General features: G+C 38.3%; 1 protein-coding gene across 2 annotated transcripts in view; it reads right to left on the bottom strand.

The window, feature by feature from the left end:
* DOK5 (docking protein 5) overlaps positions 1-20,091 on the bottom strand; it is a 92,138-nt gene that overhangs the window by 51,597 nt on the left and 20,450 nt on the right. For both annotated transcript variants that reach the window (XM_038750720.1, XM_038750721.1), the window contains exon 2: positions 2,058-2,165. In XM_038750720.1, coding sequence (XP_038606648.1) covers positions 2,058-2,165 — 108 coding nt within the window. The remainder of the gene's footprint in view (positions 1-2,057; positions 2,166-20,091) is intronic.

The raw sequence follows: 20,091 nt of genomic DNA, 5'->3' as shown, positions 1-20,091 counted from the left end.
AAATGTGAATAAATCACATTTTTTAATACCCACCACTTCTCTATCGATGGTATTTCCTGATTGCTTATTGTGTGCAGAATAGGTACTTGGGAGAGAATGATATAGAAGTGTTGTTAGACATGTTCCCTGCCCACAAAGACCTTACAGTCTAGAGGGGGAGACAGACATTAAAATAAATTACAGATATGTACATAAGTGTTGTGGGGCTCAAGTGGGGTGAATAAAGGGTACAAATCCAAGGGCAAGGGTGACACAGAAGGGAGTGGGAGGAGGAGAAATGATGAGTTAGTCGGGGAAGGTCACTTGGAGAAGATGTGATTTTAAAAATGCTTTGAAGGTGAGAAGAGTGAGTGAGGAAGGAGTTCCAGGCCAGAGGCGTGAGATGAGAGGTGGGCTACAATCAATCAATCAATCAATCGTATTTACTGAGCGCTTACTGTGTGCAGAGCACTGTGCTAAGCGCTTGGGAAGTACAGTACAGTACAAGATAGAAGAGATCAAAGCATAGTGTGTAGATTGGTGGTAGAGGAGCAAAGTGTGTAGGCTGGGTTGTAGTAGGAAATGGTGAAATAAATAAGGAGGAGACACACTGATTGTGTACTCTGAAGCAGCATGGCTCAGTGGAAAGAGCATGGGCTTGGGATCCAGAGGTCACGGGTTCTAATCTTGCCTCCGTTCCTTGTCAGCTGTGTGACTTTGGACATGTCACTTAACTTCTCTGGGTCTCAGTTACCTCATTTGTAAAATGGGGATTAAGACTGTGAGCCCCACGTGGGACAACCTGATCACCTTGTAACCCCCCCCACCACTTAGAACAGTGTTTCTCACAGAGTAAATGCTTAACAAATGCCATCATCATCATTAGTATTATCTAAAGCTGATGGTAAGGCGTTTCTGTTTGATACTGAGATGGATAGACATCCACTGGATGTTCTTGAGGAGTGGTAAAACACGGACTGAAATTTTTTAGAAAAATAACCTCATGGCAACTGGAGTGGGGAGGTCAGTGTGGAGACTGATGCTGGTGGAATATAATAAGTGCTTGGATCAGTGTAGAAGCAGTTTGGATGAAGAGGAAAGGGTGAATTTTACCAGTGCTATGAAGGTAGAACCAGTAGGATTTGGTGACAGATGGGCTATGTAGACTGAATGAGAAAAACGAGACAAGGATAATGCCAAGATTACAGGCTTGTAAGACAGGGAAGATAGTGTTGTCTACATTCATTCAATCATATTTATTGAGCACTTACTGTGTGCAGAGCACTGTACTAAGAGGTTGGAAAGTATAATACAGCAATAGAGACAATCCCTGCCCACAATGAGCTCACAGTCTAGAGAGGGGGGAGACAGATATCAACACAAGTAAACAGGCATCAATATAAATAAGATTATAGATATCCAGATAATAATAATAATAATAATAATAGCATTTATTAAGTGCTTACTATGTGCAAAGCACTGTTCTAAGCACTGGGGAGGTTACAAGGTGATCATGTTGTCCCACAGGGGACTCACAGTCTTAATCCCCATTTTACAGATGAGGTAATTGAGGCACAGAGAAGTTAAGTGACTTGCCCAAAGTCACACCTCTGGCAAATTGGCAGAGTCGGGATTTGAACCCATGACTTCTGACTCCAAAGCCCATGCTCTTTCCACTGAGCCACGCTGCTTCCACAGCGTGGAAGATTTAACCTTATCTTCCAGATATAAACATAAGTACATAATTCATAATTTTGTATACATAATACATACATACACAAGTGCACTGTAGACAGAAGTCTACAGTGATGGGAAAGACAAGGGACGAAAAGGGTTTGGGTGGGAAAGATGAGGACTTTTTGGACTTGGTCCTCAAATGACCAACAAGAAATTCTACATTTGTACTGGATCTAGGCCACAGTTTTCATAGGTCATCTGCAAAGATCATATCATTTACTAAAATGTTCATTCATATAAAATAAGGATATGCCCTTATCTAAATGTAAAGGCAGAATTAGTTTAGAATGGCTAATTCTCCTAAAGCTTTGAGAAATTTGCAATAGGTAGTCAAAGCTTACCTTGTGATAGCACCGAAAATATGCAGCCCGCTCATCTGAAAATTTCTCCAATCTTTTTGGACCTTTGCTTGAAGCTTTCTTGAATACTAACCAGCATCGTTGATATATCTGGAAGTACAAAAGAGTGTGCTTGGAGTCACCTTGACTTGAATATTACTGACATTTGCATATAAATGCTTGCTTTTGATGTTTTTACCTGTAAATTATTCACAAACCATAACACAGATGTTGACTTGGGGAAAAAAATAGCTATTTGTATAATGAAATGTTTTACCTGTTTAATAAATTGAAATGAAAAGGAAAAAGTACAGATTTATTTGTGTTCTGATAATACAGCTGCCTTGTTCAAGAACATTTACTAGAATGAGAATATTTACTTCATCTTTATTGCCTCCAGGAGGATCGTCTAGTGTGAAAAAATAAAAATTATTGGTTTACATTTATAAGATGGAGGCAATGGATCTATATTGTTTGATAAAAGGATCTTTTATTTAAAAAATGTACTAAAGTATTACTGCACTTACATATTAAGTAAAATATTGGATCAACCCTTTTTTAATGGCATTTGTTAAGAGTTTACTATGTGTCAGGCACTGTATTAAGCAATGGGGTAGATACAAGCTAATCAGGTTGGACACAATCCTTGCCCCACATAGAGCTCACAGTCTTAATCACCATTTTAAAGATGAGGTAACTGAAGCACAGAGAGGTTCAGAGACTTGTCCAAGGTTGTTCCACAGCAGACAAGTGGAAGAGCTGGGATTAGAATTTATTTCCTTCTAACTCCCAGGCCTGAACTCTTCTCACTAGGCCACATTATTTCTCAGTCTTGTAGAAACACGGATGTTGCAGTCTCCAGTGAGCCTAGACTTCTTAATGGGGTACACACCCTTTCTGGCTTCTTTCCTCAGAGGACTCAGATGGCTCCCAGATATCAGGGGCAAAGTCCTAACATTGCTGGTCTTGAGCCTTCTAAGTATGTGCTGAGGCATAAAAATTAACTGATTGACCAATGAAAGCCTTGAAAACAAAAACTAATTACCAGCATCATCAGGAGGGCTACTCTCCCTCCCCTAACCCCCTTTCTCTGGGGCAGTACATAATGTATAAAAGTAAAACTTCTACAAAGTGCCAGACTCACTGTTGCAGTACCTTTATTCAATAAACTTCATAGGCGATCGCCAGCTTTAATTGACAGCATGGCAGAAATGCTGGAAAATTATTGCACAACTATATGGAATTTGTAAACTAAACAATGGTCTATGGTGATTGAGAAAATGTGGGAAATTCTCCACTAATTCCTATAGAATAAAAAAAATCACATCTTGCTTGTCTCCACAATCTAAACAGTGGCACTTCACTGATTATAACATGGCACAGCAGAGAAATCTACAAAAGCAAAAATCTCAGCAGCTGCTCTGACCATCAGAAAAGCTTCAATTGGCATTTAGAAATGACATTTGCAAGTACATGTTAGATAGAGGAGAAAAGGCTAGAGGCAGGGAAACATGTAAGGAGACTGTTAATGGTTCAGCAGGAAAATGATGAGAATGCACAGAAGAGTGAAATAGTGTGGAGGAAATCTGGCAGGAAAGCTGAATGTAAGTAACTGAGAGAGAGGGGTCTCAATTTTGGTTGATGCCAAAATTATGAATTTGTGGGATAGAAAGAATGTTGATAGTACTGAAAGTGATGGGAAATTCAGGAAGAGGAGAGAAATGAGAAAGAATGAAGAGTTCAGCCTTGAATAATTTAATTTAATAGTTAAGTTTAATTAGCCAGCTGGACATCCAGGGTGGAGACTTCCAGGGGCAGGAGAAAATATAAGATTGAAGAGAAGTCAGAAGGCAAGGCTAGTCCCCTTCTGTTCTCCATCTACAGCCTCACTTGGAGAATTCATTCTCTCCCAAGGCTTTGACTATCATCTCTATAAGGATGATTCCCAACTCTACAACTCCAACCCTGATTTTTCTCCTTCTCTGCTGTTTAATATTTCCTCCTGCCTTCAGGACCTTTCTACCTGGGTGTCCCACTGACTCCTCAAGCTTAACATGTCCAAAACAGAACTCACTTTCCCACCCCAAACCCTATGTTCCCCCAGACCTTCCCATCACTGTAGACATCACCAACATCCTCCCTGTCTCACAAGCCTGTAACCTTGGCATTATCCTTGACATCACTCTTATTCAACCCACATATTTAATTTGTGCCCCAATCCCATGAGTTCAACCCTTCCTTCATTCATTCTATCGTATTTATTGAGTGCTTACTGTGTGCAGAGCACTGTACTAAGCGCTTACTGTACTAACCTTCACAGCATCGCTAAAATCTTCCCTTTCCTCTCCATCCAAACTGCTACCAAGATAATACAAACATTTATCCTATCCCACCCTGATTACTGCAAAGGCCTCCTTGCTGACCCTCTCTGCTTCCCGTGGCTTCAACTTCTATCTCTATGAGGATGATTCCCAATTCTATATCTCCAATTCTGATCTTTCTCCTTTTCTCCTTTCCCTGCTTACATGCTCAAATCAAGATTATCATGGGTCAGTTGGTTTAATCTGAACGAACAATGGTGCCATTCATTTTAATAAATCCTGATAAAGAATTACTATAAATTATACCGAACAAGTAACAATAATGAAAGCTAACCTATCACTAATAATAATAATAATAATGATATGTGCCAAGCCCTGTACTAAATTCTGGGGTAGATACAAGATAATCAGGATCCACATTGCTTTCCAGTCTAAGGAGGTGGGAGCAAAGGTATTGAGTACCCATTTTTCAGATGAGGCAGCTGAGGCCCAGAAAAGTTAAGTGACTTGCTGAAGGTCACATAGCAAGCAAGAGGCAGAGTCAGAATTAGAACCCAGGTCCTCTGACTCTCAAGTCAGTGCTCCTTCCACTATGCCATGCTGCTTCTCTAAAATTTTTATTTAAAAATTACAAAACTTTTCATGAAGAATGTTTTTCTAAACAGTTCAGGCCTTTGAATTATAGAGTAGCAAACATTTCAGGAGAAAACAAAAGTATATTCAGTAGGAATTCTCCACATCATTGGGGGAAAGCTGGATAAAAGTCTTTCCAAAAGTAGAATCAGAGAAGAAAATTAGAATGCCACTTTCAAGAAAGTAGGGATATGAACTCTAAGCTTGAGAAAGCACTCATAAAAGCAAAGAACATATTTTGCTGAAAAGGTCAGAGAGGTAAAGAACAATACTTTCATAGAAAAGAAACAGGCTAGAATGTAGAAAATGACATGGTAAAAAGGGATGCTAGAATCAAATCTGTAGGTTAAAACATTGCCTAACCAATAGTTTTATCTTATCTCTACTTTAGAAAATGAGTTTTAGCATGAATAAGCAAATGTTCACAAAAAAAATCCACTTGTACTATTTAACATACTCCCAGTTTGAATGTACTGATAATTTCCCTACATGAAATTTTCCTCCAAGGATTGAAATTTCTTCTAAAATCTAGATTGGCACCCTCCTAAGGTCCCCAAAGAATGGCCAGTAGGTAAATTAACAATAAAGGTAAGAATACAGAGTAAATGGATATCATTCTTAAAATATCAGACAAGAGACCTTTCTGATTTGCTTTCTGCACCACACATATAATAAAGTCAGTCCATAAATATAATTTGGAGGCTGAAAACACTGTGGGTACTTTCTTCAGGGAAGCTAAGATTGGCTTAAGGGATACATAGTGAATAACATGCAACTAAATTTTTAAGTCAATTCATTTCTAACATGGATTTCTTATCCCAAAAATACAATGGGTGATAACAATGGTAATAATAATAATAATAATGATGATGGTATTTGTTAAGTGCTTACTACGTGCAAAGCACAGTTTTAAGCACTGGGGGATACAAGGTGATGAGATTGTCCCACGTGGGGCTCACAGTTTTAATCCCCATTTTACAGATGAGGTAACTGAGGCACAGAGAAGTGGCTAGCCCAAGGTCATACAGCTGACAAGTGGCAGAGCTGGGATTCAAGCCTATGACCTCTGACTCCCAAGCCCAGGCCCTTTCCACTGAGCCACGCTGCTTCTCATAGTATTAGCTGTTAAATACTTACCGTGTGCCAAGAGCTCTGATAAGCACTGGGGTAGATACAAGATAATCAGGCTGAACACAGTCCCTATCCCACATGGGTAACATCATCTAAGTAGAAGGGAGAACAGTTATAAACTCTACATTTTACAGATGAGGAAACTGAGGCACAGAGAAGATAAGCATAATGTAAAAGGTCCACAAAACAGGCAAGGGACAAAGAGACATTAGAACCCAGGTCTTCTTGGGTTCTTGCTTGTATCCACCCCAGAGCTTAGTACAGTGCTTGGCACATAGTAAGCGCTTAACAAATACCATAATTATTATTATTCTGACTCCTAGGCCTGTGCTCCTTCCACTAGGTTGCAACTTCTTACCAGTGCTTTGGAAAAAAAAGGCCAGATCCCCAATTCTCCTAAGGCCCAGGACAAGCAATCTGAACTATCTTTTGTTCCCAATTCCATTTACCATCTGATTTGGAGAGAAATTAAAATGTGGAAAGAGAGGAGAATGAAAAAATTGAACAATAGTAACTATCATAAAACAAGGTCCACAAAACTGTAGCTCTAATGTTGTTACTTCAAACCACAAAACAACCTTGCCATGACTATACTATTTTATCAGGCAAAGTTGGGGCCACTTTTCCAGCACGATCCCCTCTTTGCTAGGCAGATTTCTCAGTCAGATGGTAGTAATTAGTCATGGGCCAGGAGAGTCAGACAATGCCTGAGCAAATGCCACAAGGACGTAAAACCTCTAAGGCATCTGGAACATCTTTCACCCAAAGCCTGGCTAGGTATGTGATTTTTAGCATATGAGAGGGAGAAACGAAGAGAGGGCTGATGAAACTGAGCATCATTAAGGAGGATAGGAAACTGGCAACAGTGGCTCCTAAAGGACATGACAAGCCAAAGTACATTGTGTTTCCAGTGGGATAACAGAAGATGGTGGATGGTCTCAATAGAAAGAGGAGCACTGAATAAGAGCTGAAGTGAATTCTCCTCTGCCTAGGTCCTGGGCCCAATTCCAACTCCAATGCAGCAATGAAAATGACAAAGAAAATGGCTTCTTTGGAGCATGGGCTTTGGAGTCAGAGGTCATGGGTTCAAATCCCGGCTCCACCAGTTGTCAGCTATGTGACTTTAGGCAAGTCACTTAACTTCTCTGTGCCTCAGTTCCCTCATCTGTAAAATGGGGATTAAGACTCTGAGCCCCCTGTGAGACAACCTGATCACCTTGTAACTTCCCCAGCAATCACTCAATCAATCAATCGTATTTATTGAGTGCTTACTGCGTGCAGAGCACTGTACTAAGTGCTTGGGAAGTACAAGTTGGCAATATATAGAGACAGTCCCTACCCAACAGTGGGCTCACAGTCTAAATGCACTTAGAACAGTGCTGTGTACATAGTAAGCACTTAACAAATGCCATCATTGTTATTATTATTATTACTCTAGACCCTGGCGATGAATCCCTGAGCCCCAAGGGACTTCAAGGAGACACTATCAATCCAACTGGCGAGCACCCAGAAGAGTCACAGTCAGTAGGCCCCTAGCCCTCTCTCCAACTTCTGAAACCACTGATGGTACTGGACATTTTAAATTTGCGGCTGTTCAGCAGCCAGAGATCCAATGCAGGACTTTGGGACCTGTGCCTACAGGCCAAGTTGCCCCTTGACAACTCTGAGCCTAGGGACATTCCTCCAGAGCTTCTCTGAACCCCAAGGACCAAAGCAATCTCCTCCTTCCCATCACCATCCTACCTTACAGTGTGGAGGTGGAGCAGAGGGCTGTGAATGCCGAGACAGGGTAAGAGCAGGCCTGATATGCTGCCTAAGATTGTGCTGCTCTTCCCACTCTCCAACCTTTAATTTAAAGAAATTAAAATGAGCCGTCAAAGTTATAGGCTAAACACAGTGAAAGGAAATTTCAAAATCCCATTCCGATATTTTTTCCTACTCCCTCACTTCCTTTATCAGAAGCATTTTGCAAGTAAAGAAGGTAGAGTTGAATGTGTTTTAACTGCCATTACTAATTAAATGCTGTCTTCAATCATACTGTGATACATACTGTGCTTAATTTATCACATCTAAGACTTGACTGGCATCAATAAAATGAATATGTAGAGGGAAAATGTTGTGAGAAAATAGGGTAGGAACATAAGTTCTTCTAATAGAAATAAAATTGAACTCTTGTGAACCTAGTTCCTTTGAAATAAAATAAAAGACCGCAGCTAGAATGTTCTAAGGGGAAAACAAGAAAGATAACAGTCAATTCTAGGAGAATAACCACAGAACCATGTTATGCAATGAGCAAAATGCAGAAAAGTGGAAGGGCCATTTCAAACATGCTATAGACAGTGTGTGTTGACTAGGCTATCAATGAGAGGAAATCCTACATTCATTTAAAAATAATTTATCTTTAAATTCAATGTCATTTTATCAATTTCAGTTTTCAAATAACTGTTCTTAACACTTCTATTCCTGTTCACTACTTTCCTACATATAAAATCATTCAATATTTGTCATAGTTTTCTGAAGTCCCCAGTAATTAATAATGTTTAAACCATCCATCAGTTTTTCTGCTTCCTTCTGGTTTTATTGCATCTCCCCAGTTTTTCATAATCTTTTCAATTTTCTGTCATCTGAATCACCAAATGCCCTCTCCTGCCATGAAATTGCAAACATAATCATATCAGTAATAATGGCATTTATTAACAATTGATTCTGTGCCGTGTACAATGCTAAGCACTGAGGTAAATACGAGATAATCATATTGGGCACAGTCCCTGTCTCAACTGGAGCTTAGCTCCAAAGAGAGGGGGGAAATGCGTATATTCTCCCCATTTTGATTGATTTATAAAAAAGAAAACACACACAGGGAGGTTGAGGCTGCACAAAGTCACAAAGCAGGCAAATTGCAGGCTTTCTTTTTGATGTTTCACATTTTCCAACTTTGAATCATCTACAAATATACTACCCAAATATCTCTTAGGATATGAATTCTAGTTTTCTGAAAAGGGGATGAAAATAACAATTCTAATTCTTTGCTTACAAGATCATTTGGTTGCCTGTATGCTTCTCCCAGTGATCCTTCAGAGAAAATTTAACATCAAAACACTCAATAGGTTACACAGAAAGGCAACAAAAAGATTTGCAAAACGGTCTTTCATTTTTTTTAGACTGTTGAATACTGTTCTCAGGGAGCTTTTTAAAAATGCAACTTGCCTGAGTATTGGCTCCATTTTCAGTTAGCCCCTCCACTGGGGCTAGTGATTAACACAAACAGGAATAAAAACCTGTGCTGATCACTGCATACCTCCTACCTCTTCATCTCCAGGAGGAATTTCAGATTGAGCGATCATTAAGCCAAAAGTGAATAGAAAGGGAAAAGTGGATTTGATGTTTAATTATGTAGAGGTGAAGCTAGCAGATTAGCTTGTCAGTCAGTCAGTAGTATTTATTGAACGGTTACTGTGTGCACAGTACTGTACTAAGGGCTTGGAAGAATGCACTATTACAATAAACTGACACATTCTCTGCCCACAATGAGCTTACAGTCTAGAGGATGAGCTTACACCCTAGAGGACTGGGTGTGTTTTCTCATCAGGGTGCTACCCCTCTGGGTGTCATCAGACCCCCTCCCTCCCTTTTTACATTAGATAGTAAGCCCACTGTGGGCAGGGATTGTCTGTATCACTGTATTGTACTTTCCAAGTGCTTAGTACAGTGCTCTGCACACAGTAACGGCTTAATGAATGAATGAATGAATTCTCCTTCCCTTCCCCACAGCACCTGTATATATGTATATATGCTTGTAGATATTTATTACTCTATTTATTTATTTATTTATTTTACTTGTACATATCTATTCTTTTTATTTTATTTTGTTAGTATGTTTGGTTTTGTTCTCTGTCTCCCCCCTTTTAGACTGTGAGCCCACTGTTGGGTAGGGACTGTCTCTATATGTTGCCAACTTGTACTTCCCAAGCGCTTAGTACAGTGCTCTGCACACAGTAAGCACTCAATAAATACAATTGATGATGATGATGATGATGAATAGTGAGCTCCCCTCCCCACCTCAGGAACAGAGACCATGTCTAAGTCCCACATGGGTATTCTTTCCCAGTCCTGTGCTCTGCACACGGTAAGCACTTAATAAAACTATCACCATCATTAATAATAAATTTCAAATTTGAACTGTCCTGTGATTTCTCTTATGTTTACCCTTTGATATTGCTTCACATTAATGCCATCACCATTATTTTGTGGACTTTTAGATAAGAAGCTGTATCTCAATAGAAGACAGAGAAGCTATTATTACACACAATTCCACAGACTGTTTTACTGTTAAGGAACACATTTACATGTGTGTGCATCAGATTGCTGAGGACATCCTGCCACCATTAGATTGCCAATAGTTTTAAATGTTTCAGGGCAGGTGATGATGCATTAATTCTAGGATGTGAAGACCCCCAATACTAGTGAAAAACAAATGAAGGAACTGAAAACTCTATTAACTAACATAATTTACCATAATACATTCAGTTGCCAAATCCCTAAACCTGTTTACTAAAGCAGGTTCACCCCAAATATATTTCCTATTTAAAACATATTCCTGCAGTAAACACAATTTGATCTTTTTACTAGTATCATAAGTATTTAATTCAGTACATATTTAATTCATCCAGAAACATCCTATTTTTCAACATCTAATTTCTAACAAGCCCTAAACTCCATAATATGTGAGATCAGCATTAACAGTTATTTTTTGAAAACCCACTGGTGGCAATACATAAACGTCTTGGGAAAGTACAAGAGAAACACATGACACATTCCTTTTGCACACAAGGATCTAATGGGGGAAAGAGACATAGACATATTTATAAATTGAATAATATGAATAAATAGTACAATTGCTTATGATTATATGCCCAATACTGCTGTGGAAGTATAGATAGATAGATAGATAGATAGATAGATAGATAGGTATTTTTATATTATTTATATTAATGTCTGCCTCACCCTCTAGACTGTAAGGTCAGTTTGGTCAGGGAACGTATCTACCAACTCCTCCAAGCACTTAGTCCAGTCCTTTGCACACAGTAAGCATTCAGTAAATACCACTGATTGATAAATATAGGGAGACTTAGCCTAAGTATGGAAGTTTCCATAGGGTTTGCAAGCTTCTGATATTAAAGGCGAGAACTTGCTGGAGAATATCACATCAAATAAAAAATCCCAGCTTAGGAGTCTGTTCTTGGATTTGAATATAGACATGGATGCCATTTGAACAGATGGCAATGAGGACCCTGGTGTAGGATTACTTCTCAGAGATATTAAGGGAATCAGAGCAGAGACACTGCAGATGATTGAAAGAAGTTTAGAGGTATAGAAGTTTAATGAAATTCCAGAGTATAGAACATACATTTATAACGTCTCTAAAAAATAAGAAATGGGGAAGTTAAAATTTCAAATGGTCAGCTGTTAATCAGGAGGTATTTTTAGAGCAAATTTGCAGCACAGGGAAGAATAAGTAAAGAGAAAATACAAGATATTATCCTCTCCTATTCTGAAGCAGATATGTAACCTTTTGAGAAAAAAAAATTGGCTATATTCTGATATTTTAAAGTTTCCTTAAATTAATATTTTGCTTTTGTTCTCCAGACATTCTGTCTGGGGAGGGAAGACAGAAGATAAAGAGATCGAAACATGCAAATTCTGCACAAAAGAAGTATAATTTGGGGATTCTTATCTGAGCTACTTATTAGCTTTATGCTCCTCTAAGTCAGGGATGATGTTCTGGATTTTCTTGAGTGGCTGGCCCAGTGTGAGGCATGCTGTATGTCATAAATATTGCTAATGTTATGATGACGATGAATCAGAAATCACAAATATTTTGAATGCCTTCCCAGGCCAGCACCGAATTACACATGAATGATGGAAGAAATGTCCCTTCAGAGAAACATAAAAACTTAATAAATGCCATTACTTAGTCAGACCAATAGTCCACTTAGCAATTTATCTGACAATAGCAATAGAATACTTAATGGACCATAATTTTAATGCTTAGGAATGTACCACCCAATATTCCTTATCCTCTCTTTTCCTTCAGCCCGTCATCTTTCTCTAATAGTTCTTCATGGATCGCTTGCCCATGAATTTATCCAAACACTTCTTAATCTACTGATATTCTCAACCTCTGTATCTTCTAGCTCTGCCACTGTCTATGTGACAGTGGACAAATCACTTGACCACTCTGCCTCAGTTTCCTCATCAGTAAAATGAAGATTAAAAACCTGTTGTTCTACCCTCCCCCAGGATGAGTCCTGTGTGGGGCAGAAATTTTGTCTGATCTGATGGTCTGTATCTACCTCAGGCCTTAGGGCAGAGTAAGAGTTTAACAAACACCCACAGTTACTATTATTTAAAAAATTTTAATAAAATACTTATTAATTTTTTATTTACTAACTCCCAGAATTTTGGTAAAACCCCTCCCCAGTGATTTGTAGAACTCTAAAGCATTTTTAAATTTCTGATATTTGAACTTTTGTGTATCTTTTAGACCCTATGCCTCTATCAGTTTAATTTTGAGTTTGGTTTCATGTTGCATATTAGTGTTTGTCCTTTTCTCTCTCACTTCAGTGTTTGATTATAGTGGTTTGGTTTGCTCTGAGTTTAAAAAATACTACAAGTTTTCAGGAGCTCATAGCAGGTCTAATAGGAACAGATGGGAGGAGGAAGAGGAACCTTTGGGAAAGAGAAAAAAAGAGATGGAGAAAACAAAGAAAGTCAGAGGAAGACAGGGATTACAGCAGGAGAAAGACATTTGAGCTGTTCAGTCATTATTTCTGTCATTACAAACTTCAGTGTTGCTCGTGGCTGTTTCCTTTGTTTCCAGCTCTTGGGATCAACATCCTTTACCTGATCAATAAAAATGTATGTTTTTGCTCTGAATATGCATTAGTTGGAAATCCAATTAACTCAGATTCCACTACACCTGTTTTTCAGCTCACAGAGCTTTATTCTTAACAATGCCATCAACAGAACTGCCTGTATATTTTCATTTGAAAGTCTATCTTCAAAAGTAATGCCATTTGAGGGAGAGGAAACAGGCGAACTATCAACCCTGAAATCGGAAATCATCAGATCCGAAGGAAAGCATGTAAGAAGTGCATAGGTAACAGTAATTAGGTTAGGTTCTTTTGAGACATTTTCTCCTATTTGGAGATCACAGAATGCAGTTCCCTTAATTGAACTCAGCAGACAAATTAAGGGAAAAAGGATTTAGGTATTAGAAATTATAATAAAAACAAGTGAAGGCAAAGGTTGGCATTGGACTGGTGTAGCAACAAGGAGGATTACATTTCTATACATACATTTATGCAATAAAATACATTAGTTTCTCATTGCTTGGCACAAAAGATGGAGATCTGATACTCAAAACAAATTGTGCCTGTATTTATTGAGAGCTTACTGTGTGCAGAGCACTGTACTAAGCGCTTGGGAAGTACAAGTTGGCAACATATAGAGACAGTCCCTGCCCAACAACGGGCTCACAGTCTAGAAGGGGGAGACAGACAACAAAACAAAACATGTAGTGCTTATAATACAGCGCTCCTCTGTTGTGCTAAAGGTAAAGGAATATACTATCTGTTGTTTTAGTATTTTAAACTATCCTTTCACTTGTAACCTCCCCAGTGCTTTGAACAGTGCTTTGCACATATTAAGCACTTAATAAATGCCATTATTATTATTATTATTATTGCCGACTTGTACTTCCCAAACACTTAGTACAATGCTCTGCACACAGTAAGCGCTATAAATACGATTGAATGAATGAATGAAAGAAGACTTGTCCCTCCACCTAATTCCTGAGACGTACAACCTACAACCCTGAGGAAGAGAAATTATATTCTGATTCTCAAGGGCATTCATAATTAGATACTCTATAAATAATATGGACCATTAAAAACTTCAGCTGGTGGTATTTGACATTGTAGTTGTATAGGTGTATATGTAGTAGGGACTTTTCAGCTCAGATGTTGAGTGCTGGCTTTTAACGAAGCTCCTTGTGGTGAAGTCTCTTGTTGCAGATAATATTTCTAACTTCAGCATGGTTAAAAAAATTAAACAAAGAAATTAAAACCTTATTCATTAGAAAAAAAGAGCTAATTTTTTTCTCTTGACGTTCTGGAACACTTTTGGCTCCTTCAAAATGCTTAGTACCAACTGCAGCTGTGGGGTACAGCTCAATAGCATGGAACAGCTTCCTGAATTTGAATTTTGCTAATCATTTTGTTAGAAAATAATTTCCCAGAAAGAAAGAGCAACCAAAAGAGGAGCCCAAGGCAGTCCAAGAATCAGATTTAAGAGGAAAAGTTCCTCTTTTAAACTGCTAATTACCTCCAAATCTCAATATTACTCCTATAAATCAGGCCATTTAAAAGGACAATGCCTTTACTAAAAAGGCCTAATAAGAACAAAATGTGGTTTTGTGCAAAATTTTTCTTCAAGGACTTCTGAAGACATTAGCATACTAATTCTCGCATCATTCTTTCATGAAGATTACTGGCAAATATAATTAAATTTCATAGAATAAAATTATTACTGGATTCTCTTCTACTCTCCACCTCTACCCACTCCCTTGGAGAACTTATTCGCTCCAATTGCTTCAATTGCCGTCTACGCACAAGATTCCCAAATCTGCATCTCAACCCTGATCGCTCTCCTCCGCAATCTCACGTTTCCTCCTGCCTTCAGAACAGTTCTACTTAGATGTCCCTCCAACACCTCAAACTTAACATGTACAAAACAGAACTCTTCATCTTCCTCCCCAAACTATTTCCTTTCCCTGACTCTCCCATCCATCACTGTAGATGGCACCGCCCTTCTCCCGTCTCATAAATTCCTTGTTGCCATCCTTGATTCATCTCTCTTTCAATCCACATATTCAATCCATCATCAAATCCTGTTGGTTCAATCTTTACAGCATCGCCAAAATCTTCCCTTTCCTCTCCATCCATACTGCTACCACATTAGCCCATGCACTTATCCTATCCTACTTGGATCACTGCATAAACCTCCTTGCTGAACTCCCTGCCTCATGTTTCTCCCCACTGAAATCCATACAGAGAAGCAGCGTGGCTCAATGGAAAGAGCACGGGCTTGGGAGTCAGAGGTCATGGGTTCAAATCCCAGCTCCACCAATTGCCAGCTGTGTGACCTTGGGCAAGTCACTTAACTTCTCTGTGCCTCAGTTACCTTATCTGTAAAATGGGGATAAGACCGTGAGCCCCCCGTGGGACAACCTGATGACCTTGTATCCTCCCCAGCACTTAGAACAGTCCTTTGCAGATAGTAAGTGCTTAACAAAGCCATTATTATTATTATACCTCCCTCTGCTGCCTGGATCACTTTTCTACTAAATACAAAGGTGCTCAGAAATATGTAGCCAACCCTATGTTCTTGAATTGATCTAAATCAGTTCTAGTTAATTCTACTTTTTGCATAACTGGCTTCCTTTTCCTCTGAAGAAGCAATACTCCACATTGGAATTTGGGCTAAAAGTAAACTAAGGAAGACGAGGAGAATAAATGTAAAACCCTCTTGGGTACAAATAACATCAGATTCATTCAGTTGGTTGAAAAGCTGTGGATAAAGAGTAAAGGAATACACTAGGAATCCAAGTCTACCCATTAGGAAAAAAAACATCTTTTGAAAAGTGAAGGGTTCATTTAACGTGATAAACATTTAGGTAAATATTCATTATCATTGATTCAAATAGTTATTTCGCTATCGCTGCCTAACAGAGAAAGAGAATAAGGAGTCTAATCCAGGGCCAGGACCTAAAAATCAATACATATTTATTCCACAGCTACTGCTGATTCTTTATCTGGTCTTCAGTATATCAGTTAACCTCAGCAGAATGGTAAGGATAATAACCTCATATACCAATTGATGAGAACTAATTATTTACAAGTGCAAAGCATTTTGCATCCGAAAGGCTTTATTTACGTACGTTTTTGAAACAGAAATGCTATTGTCATGAAAAATGAAAGTTACCCTGATTGCCAATTTCTATAACTGGGTTGGCCAAATGATTGTATAGTTCTATTCTAATGCAAATATGACCTATTTTGACCTTCCATGATGATTGTTTTTATAAACCTGCATTTAAAGAAAAAGAAAAATTCAAGAGGTGCCAAATAGACTAGAATTTGTCTGGACTGAAAAGTGTGAAAAAATACTATACAGAGGAAAAGGGGCTCAATAGCTACAAATGCTTATGTTTTGCTTTTAAAAATTGACAGTATGGAAATTTAGGGGGAGTCTGAGCTGCAGCAACACAAAATTATTCCTGAGAATAAATAATCAAATCTATGGATATGATATTGCCACAGTCCATATAGACTTGTCTTACAGTGGGAGAAAGGTAATTCAGAAGAAACAGTATAATCTATCTAGATAATTTGCACAAGAAATCTCAACAATTCTGTTCTTAATAGGCTAAAATGAAGTGACTCCACCCACTTTTCACTTCACTGTCTATCCATCTGTTATACATCACCTTTTGGAATCAAACAGGATTTCTGGATAGGTAGAAGCAAATCATCTATAATAGGAATTTACTTAAAGGAAACCAGATAGTGTTTTTCAGCTTTTTGCATGCTGATTTAGAGCATCTGATTTAGTAAAAATCAATCTCCATTTCATATTTAAGTTTTTGTTACAACAATGAAAGGCACGTTTGTCCCTGGTAATGGTTTTCTTTGCAAGCCAGTTTAAATTTAACTCAGACATACATTTCACTAGCATTATGTAATCAGACCTGATTCTGTCACCTAAAAAAGGCACACAAGGAATCATTCCATTAGAATTGAATTTTGACAGTAGGATGATCTTTAGTCTAAGAGGTTTAATAGATTCAGGAAGAACATTTTACTCTTCCACTCTTCCACTCTTCCCCTTTATACATTCTTTGGTACCTTTGAAAAATAGAATGAGTTAAACCTACAGAGAAGAGGAATGATTACTGTCAGGGAATAAACTCCACAACTGCATGGGAGTAACTAAAATACATGAAATTATTCTTTTTATTAATAATAATAATAATAATGACATTTATTAAGTGTTTACTATGTGCAAAACACTGTTCTAAACACTGCAGAGGTTACAAGATGATCAGGTTGTCCCACGTGGGGCTCACAGTCTTAATTCCCATTTTGCAGATGAGGTAACTGAGGCACAGAGAAGTTAAGTGACTTGCCTAAAGTCACACAGCTGACAACTGGTGGAGCCAGAATTTGAACCCATGACCTCTGACTCCAAAGCCCATGCAAGTTCCACTGAGCCACGTTAGGGCAATGTTCAATAGCTTCGTCTGATTCCCAGTAATCTGACATTCTTGTATTCCTAAATCTAGGTGATCTAGAAGTTTATTTTCAAGTACAAATTTTATCACAACCGACTGTAATTAATTTAAATCATTTTTCTTTTAATTTTTGACAAAACTGTGAGTTGCTTGTGGATCTGGCAAAACCAGGATTCTGCTAGCTGGGAAATATCAAAGAGGATTACAATTTCACCCAAAGTACAAATCCTCTCGTGATCTAAGGAAGCGACACCTTTAGGCCTGAAACTTCAAATAAAAGACTTCATATCAGCCAACAATAAAGCACATCTTTAACTAAAAGTAAACTAAAACCCAGCACACTTTTTCAAGAGTTTACTTGGTGCTTTCGAAAGCTACCGCTTATTGGTGTTTCTTTCCACTGTTCTTGAAAGCTGGACTAAAGTTTTTCTGCATCAAAAGACTGTGCAGCATATGAAAGCAGTGACTTGGACAGAATAGAGTGGATTCATTTGGCTCTTTGGCCTCTAGAGCTTCAAAAGTTCAGCAGGTCCAGAGGGGAAAGGAGTAAAATGAGTTTTGCTCTCACTGTCATGTTTTTATCAGAGAAGCAGCACGGCTCAGTGGAAAGAGCACGGGCTTTGGAGTCAGAGGTCATGGGTTCAAATCCCGGCTCTGCCAATTGTCAGCTGTGTGACCTTGGGCAAGTCACTTAACTTCTCTGGGCCTCAGTTATCTCATCTGTAAAATGGGGATTAAGACTGGGAGCCCCCTGTGGGGCGACCTGATCACCTTGTAACCTCCCCAGTGCTTAGAACAGTGCTTTGCACATAGTAAGTGCTATAATAAATACTTTTTTTAATAATTTATAAATTAATAGTTATATTGTAATATTATAATTTAATAATGCAATTTTATTTTTATATCGAATTGCATTATTTTATGTTGATTTAATACATAATTTAATTTAATAATTATAACTATAATGTAATTTATAATTATATAATTTATATAATGATTTATATAATGATAAATGCTATTGTTATTGTTATTGTTATTATAATTATAACTAGGGCAGATCAAAAAGTCAACCAGGATAGAACTAGGGGCCAGAATGATGCAGAGAGAAGAGGGTCGGCAGTTTTCCAGGATTTAAATTGTGGCTGTTTTCGATTGGGTAATTTTCACTGTTAAACTGCAATTTCTTATTAAAATACACACAAATAAGATCATTTTACTTAAACCAAAGAGAGAAACCATATGGAGTAGTGACTAGAGCATGAGCCTGGGAGTCAAAAGGTCATGAGTGCTAATTCTGGCTCCGCCATTGTCTGCTATGTGACCTTGGGCAAGTCACTTCACTTCTCTGGGCCTCAGTTACCTCATTTGCAAAATGGAGAATGAGACTGTGAGCCACATGTTGGACAGGGACTGTGTCCAACCCGGTTTTTTTGTATCCACCCCAGCGCTTAGTACAGTGTCTGGCACACATTAAGCACTTAACAAAAACCACCATTATTAACAATTGACGATGGAATAATAAATTTGGTTGCAGTCCTGATCATTCAGAAAAGAAATCAATATTTTGGACATTAACTATCTGAATTATCTATGTTGCCACAATTAATCCCAGATCTGCCATTTTTCAATGTCTTCATTCTTTTTTTATGTTGTTACCGCTTGGCCAAATCAAACCCTAGAATAATTTACTGGTTCAGTTTTTTGTTTTGTGTTTGTGATGATTAAATAGCAAAATGAATTTAAAATCAATATAAAATGCCAAAGGGAGACTAAGAAGTATTTTTTTAGCATGTGAGCTGTCAGTCAATGATCAGTGAATGAAAGGGCTTCAGATAAAAGGCAGGACCAGGTTTTCACCAGCAAAGGGAAGAATTAAGATAATCTTAAAGATAATCAAAGCCAAAAAGCACCAGTTAATTGAATGTTTTATCTAAACACACTAATTAGCCTGAACTATCCAGATAATTGCCCCAACTCTTTCCTTTAGTAAAGGGTAGACTTGTCCTTGGATTTGTCCTGGAGGCGAGAGAAAGTGCATGATTTATCGAGATAGATTTGGGAAGTCACTATGTGGAAGGGAAAGCTAAAGCTGTGGAAGTGGATGAATCCCTTGAGGGAATGAGTGTTAGGTGAGAAGAAAAGGAGATCCAGAACAGAACCTTGAGGTACAACTACAGTTAGAGAGTGAGAAAATGACGGAGAATCAGTGACTGAGACTTGAGAAGTGGACAGAAAGATACGAGAATTGTATCAGTAAAACAGGTTAGATAGCATTTTCTGGAGAAGAGAGTTGTTCATTCATTCAACCGTATTTATTGAGGGCTTACTGTATGCAGAGCAACATACTATGAGCTTGGAAAGGACAATTCAGCAACAAATAAAGACAATCCCTACCCACAACGGGCTCACAGTCTAGAACGTGGGAGATAGATGTCAAATCAAGTAAACAGACATCAATACCATCAATTTAAATAAGTAGAATTATAGCTATATGCACATCATTAATAAAATAAATAGAATTATAAATATGTACATATATACACACAAGTTCTGTGTGGCAGGCAGGGGGGTAGAGCAGAGGGAGCAAGTGGGGGTGATG

Source organism: Tachyglossus aculeatus, chromosome 8 (genome assembly GCF_015852505.1).
Source record: "Tachyglossus aculeatus isolate mTacAcu1 chromosome 8, mTacAcu1.pri, whole genome shotgun sequence".
Taxonomy (NCBI): domain Eukaryota; kingdom Metazoa; phylum Chordata; class Mammalia; order Monotremata; family Tachyglossidae; genus Tachyglossus; species Tachyglossus aculeatus.
The sequence above is the reverse complement of the archived record's forward strand: the minus strand, read 5'-3'. Positions and strand labels throughout refer to the sequence as shown.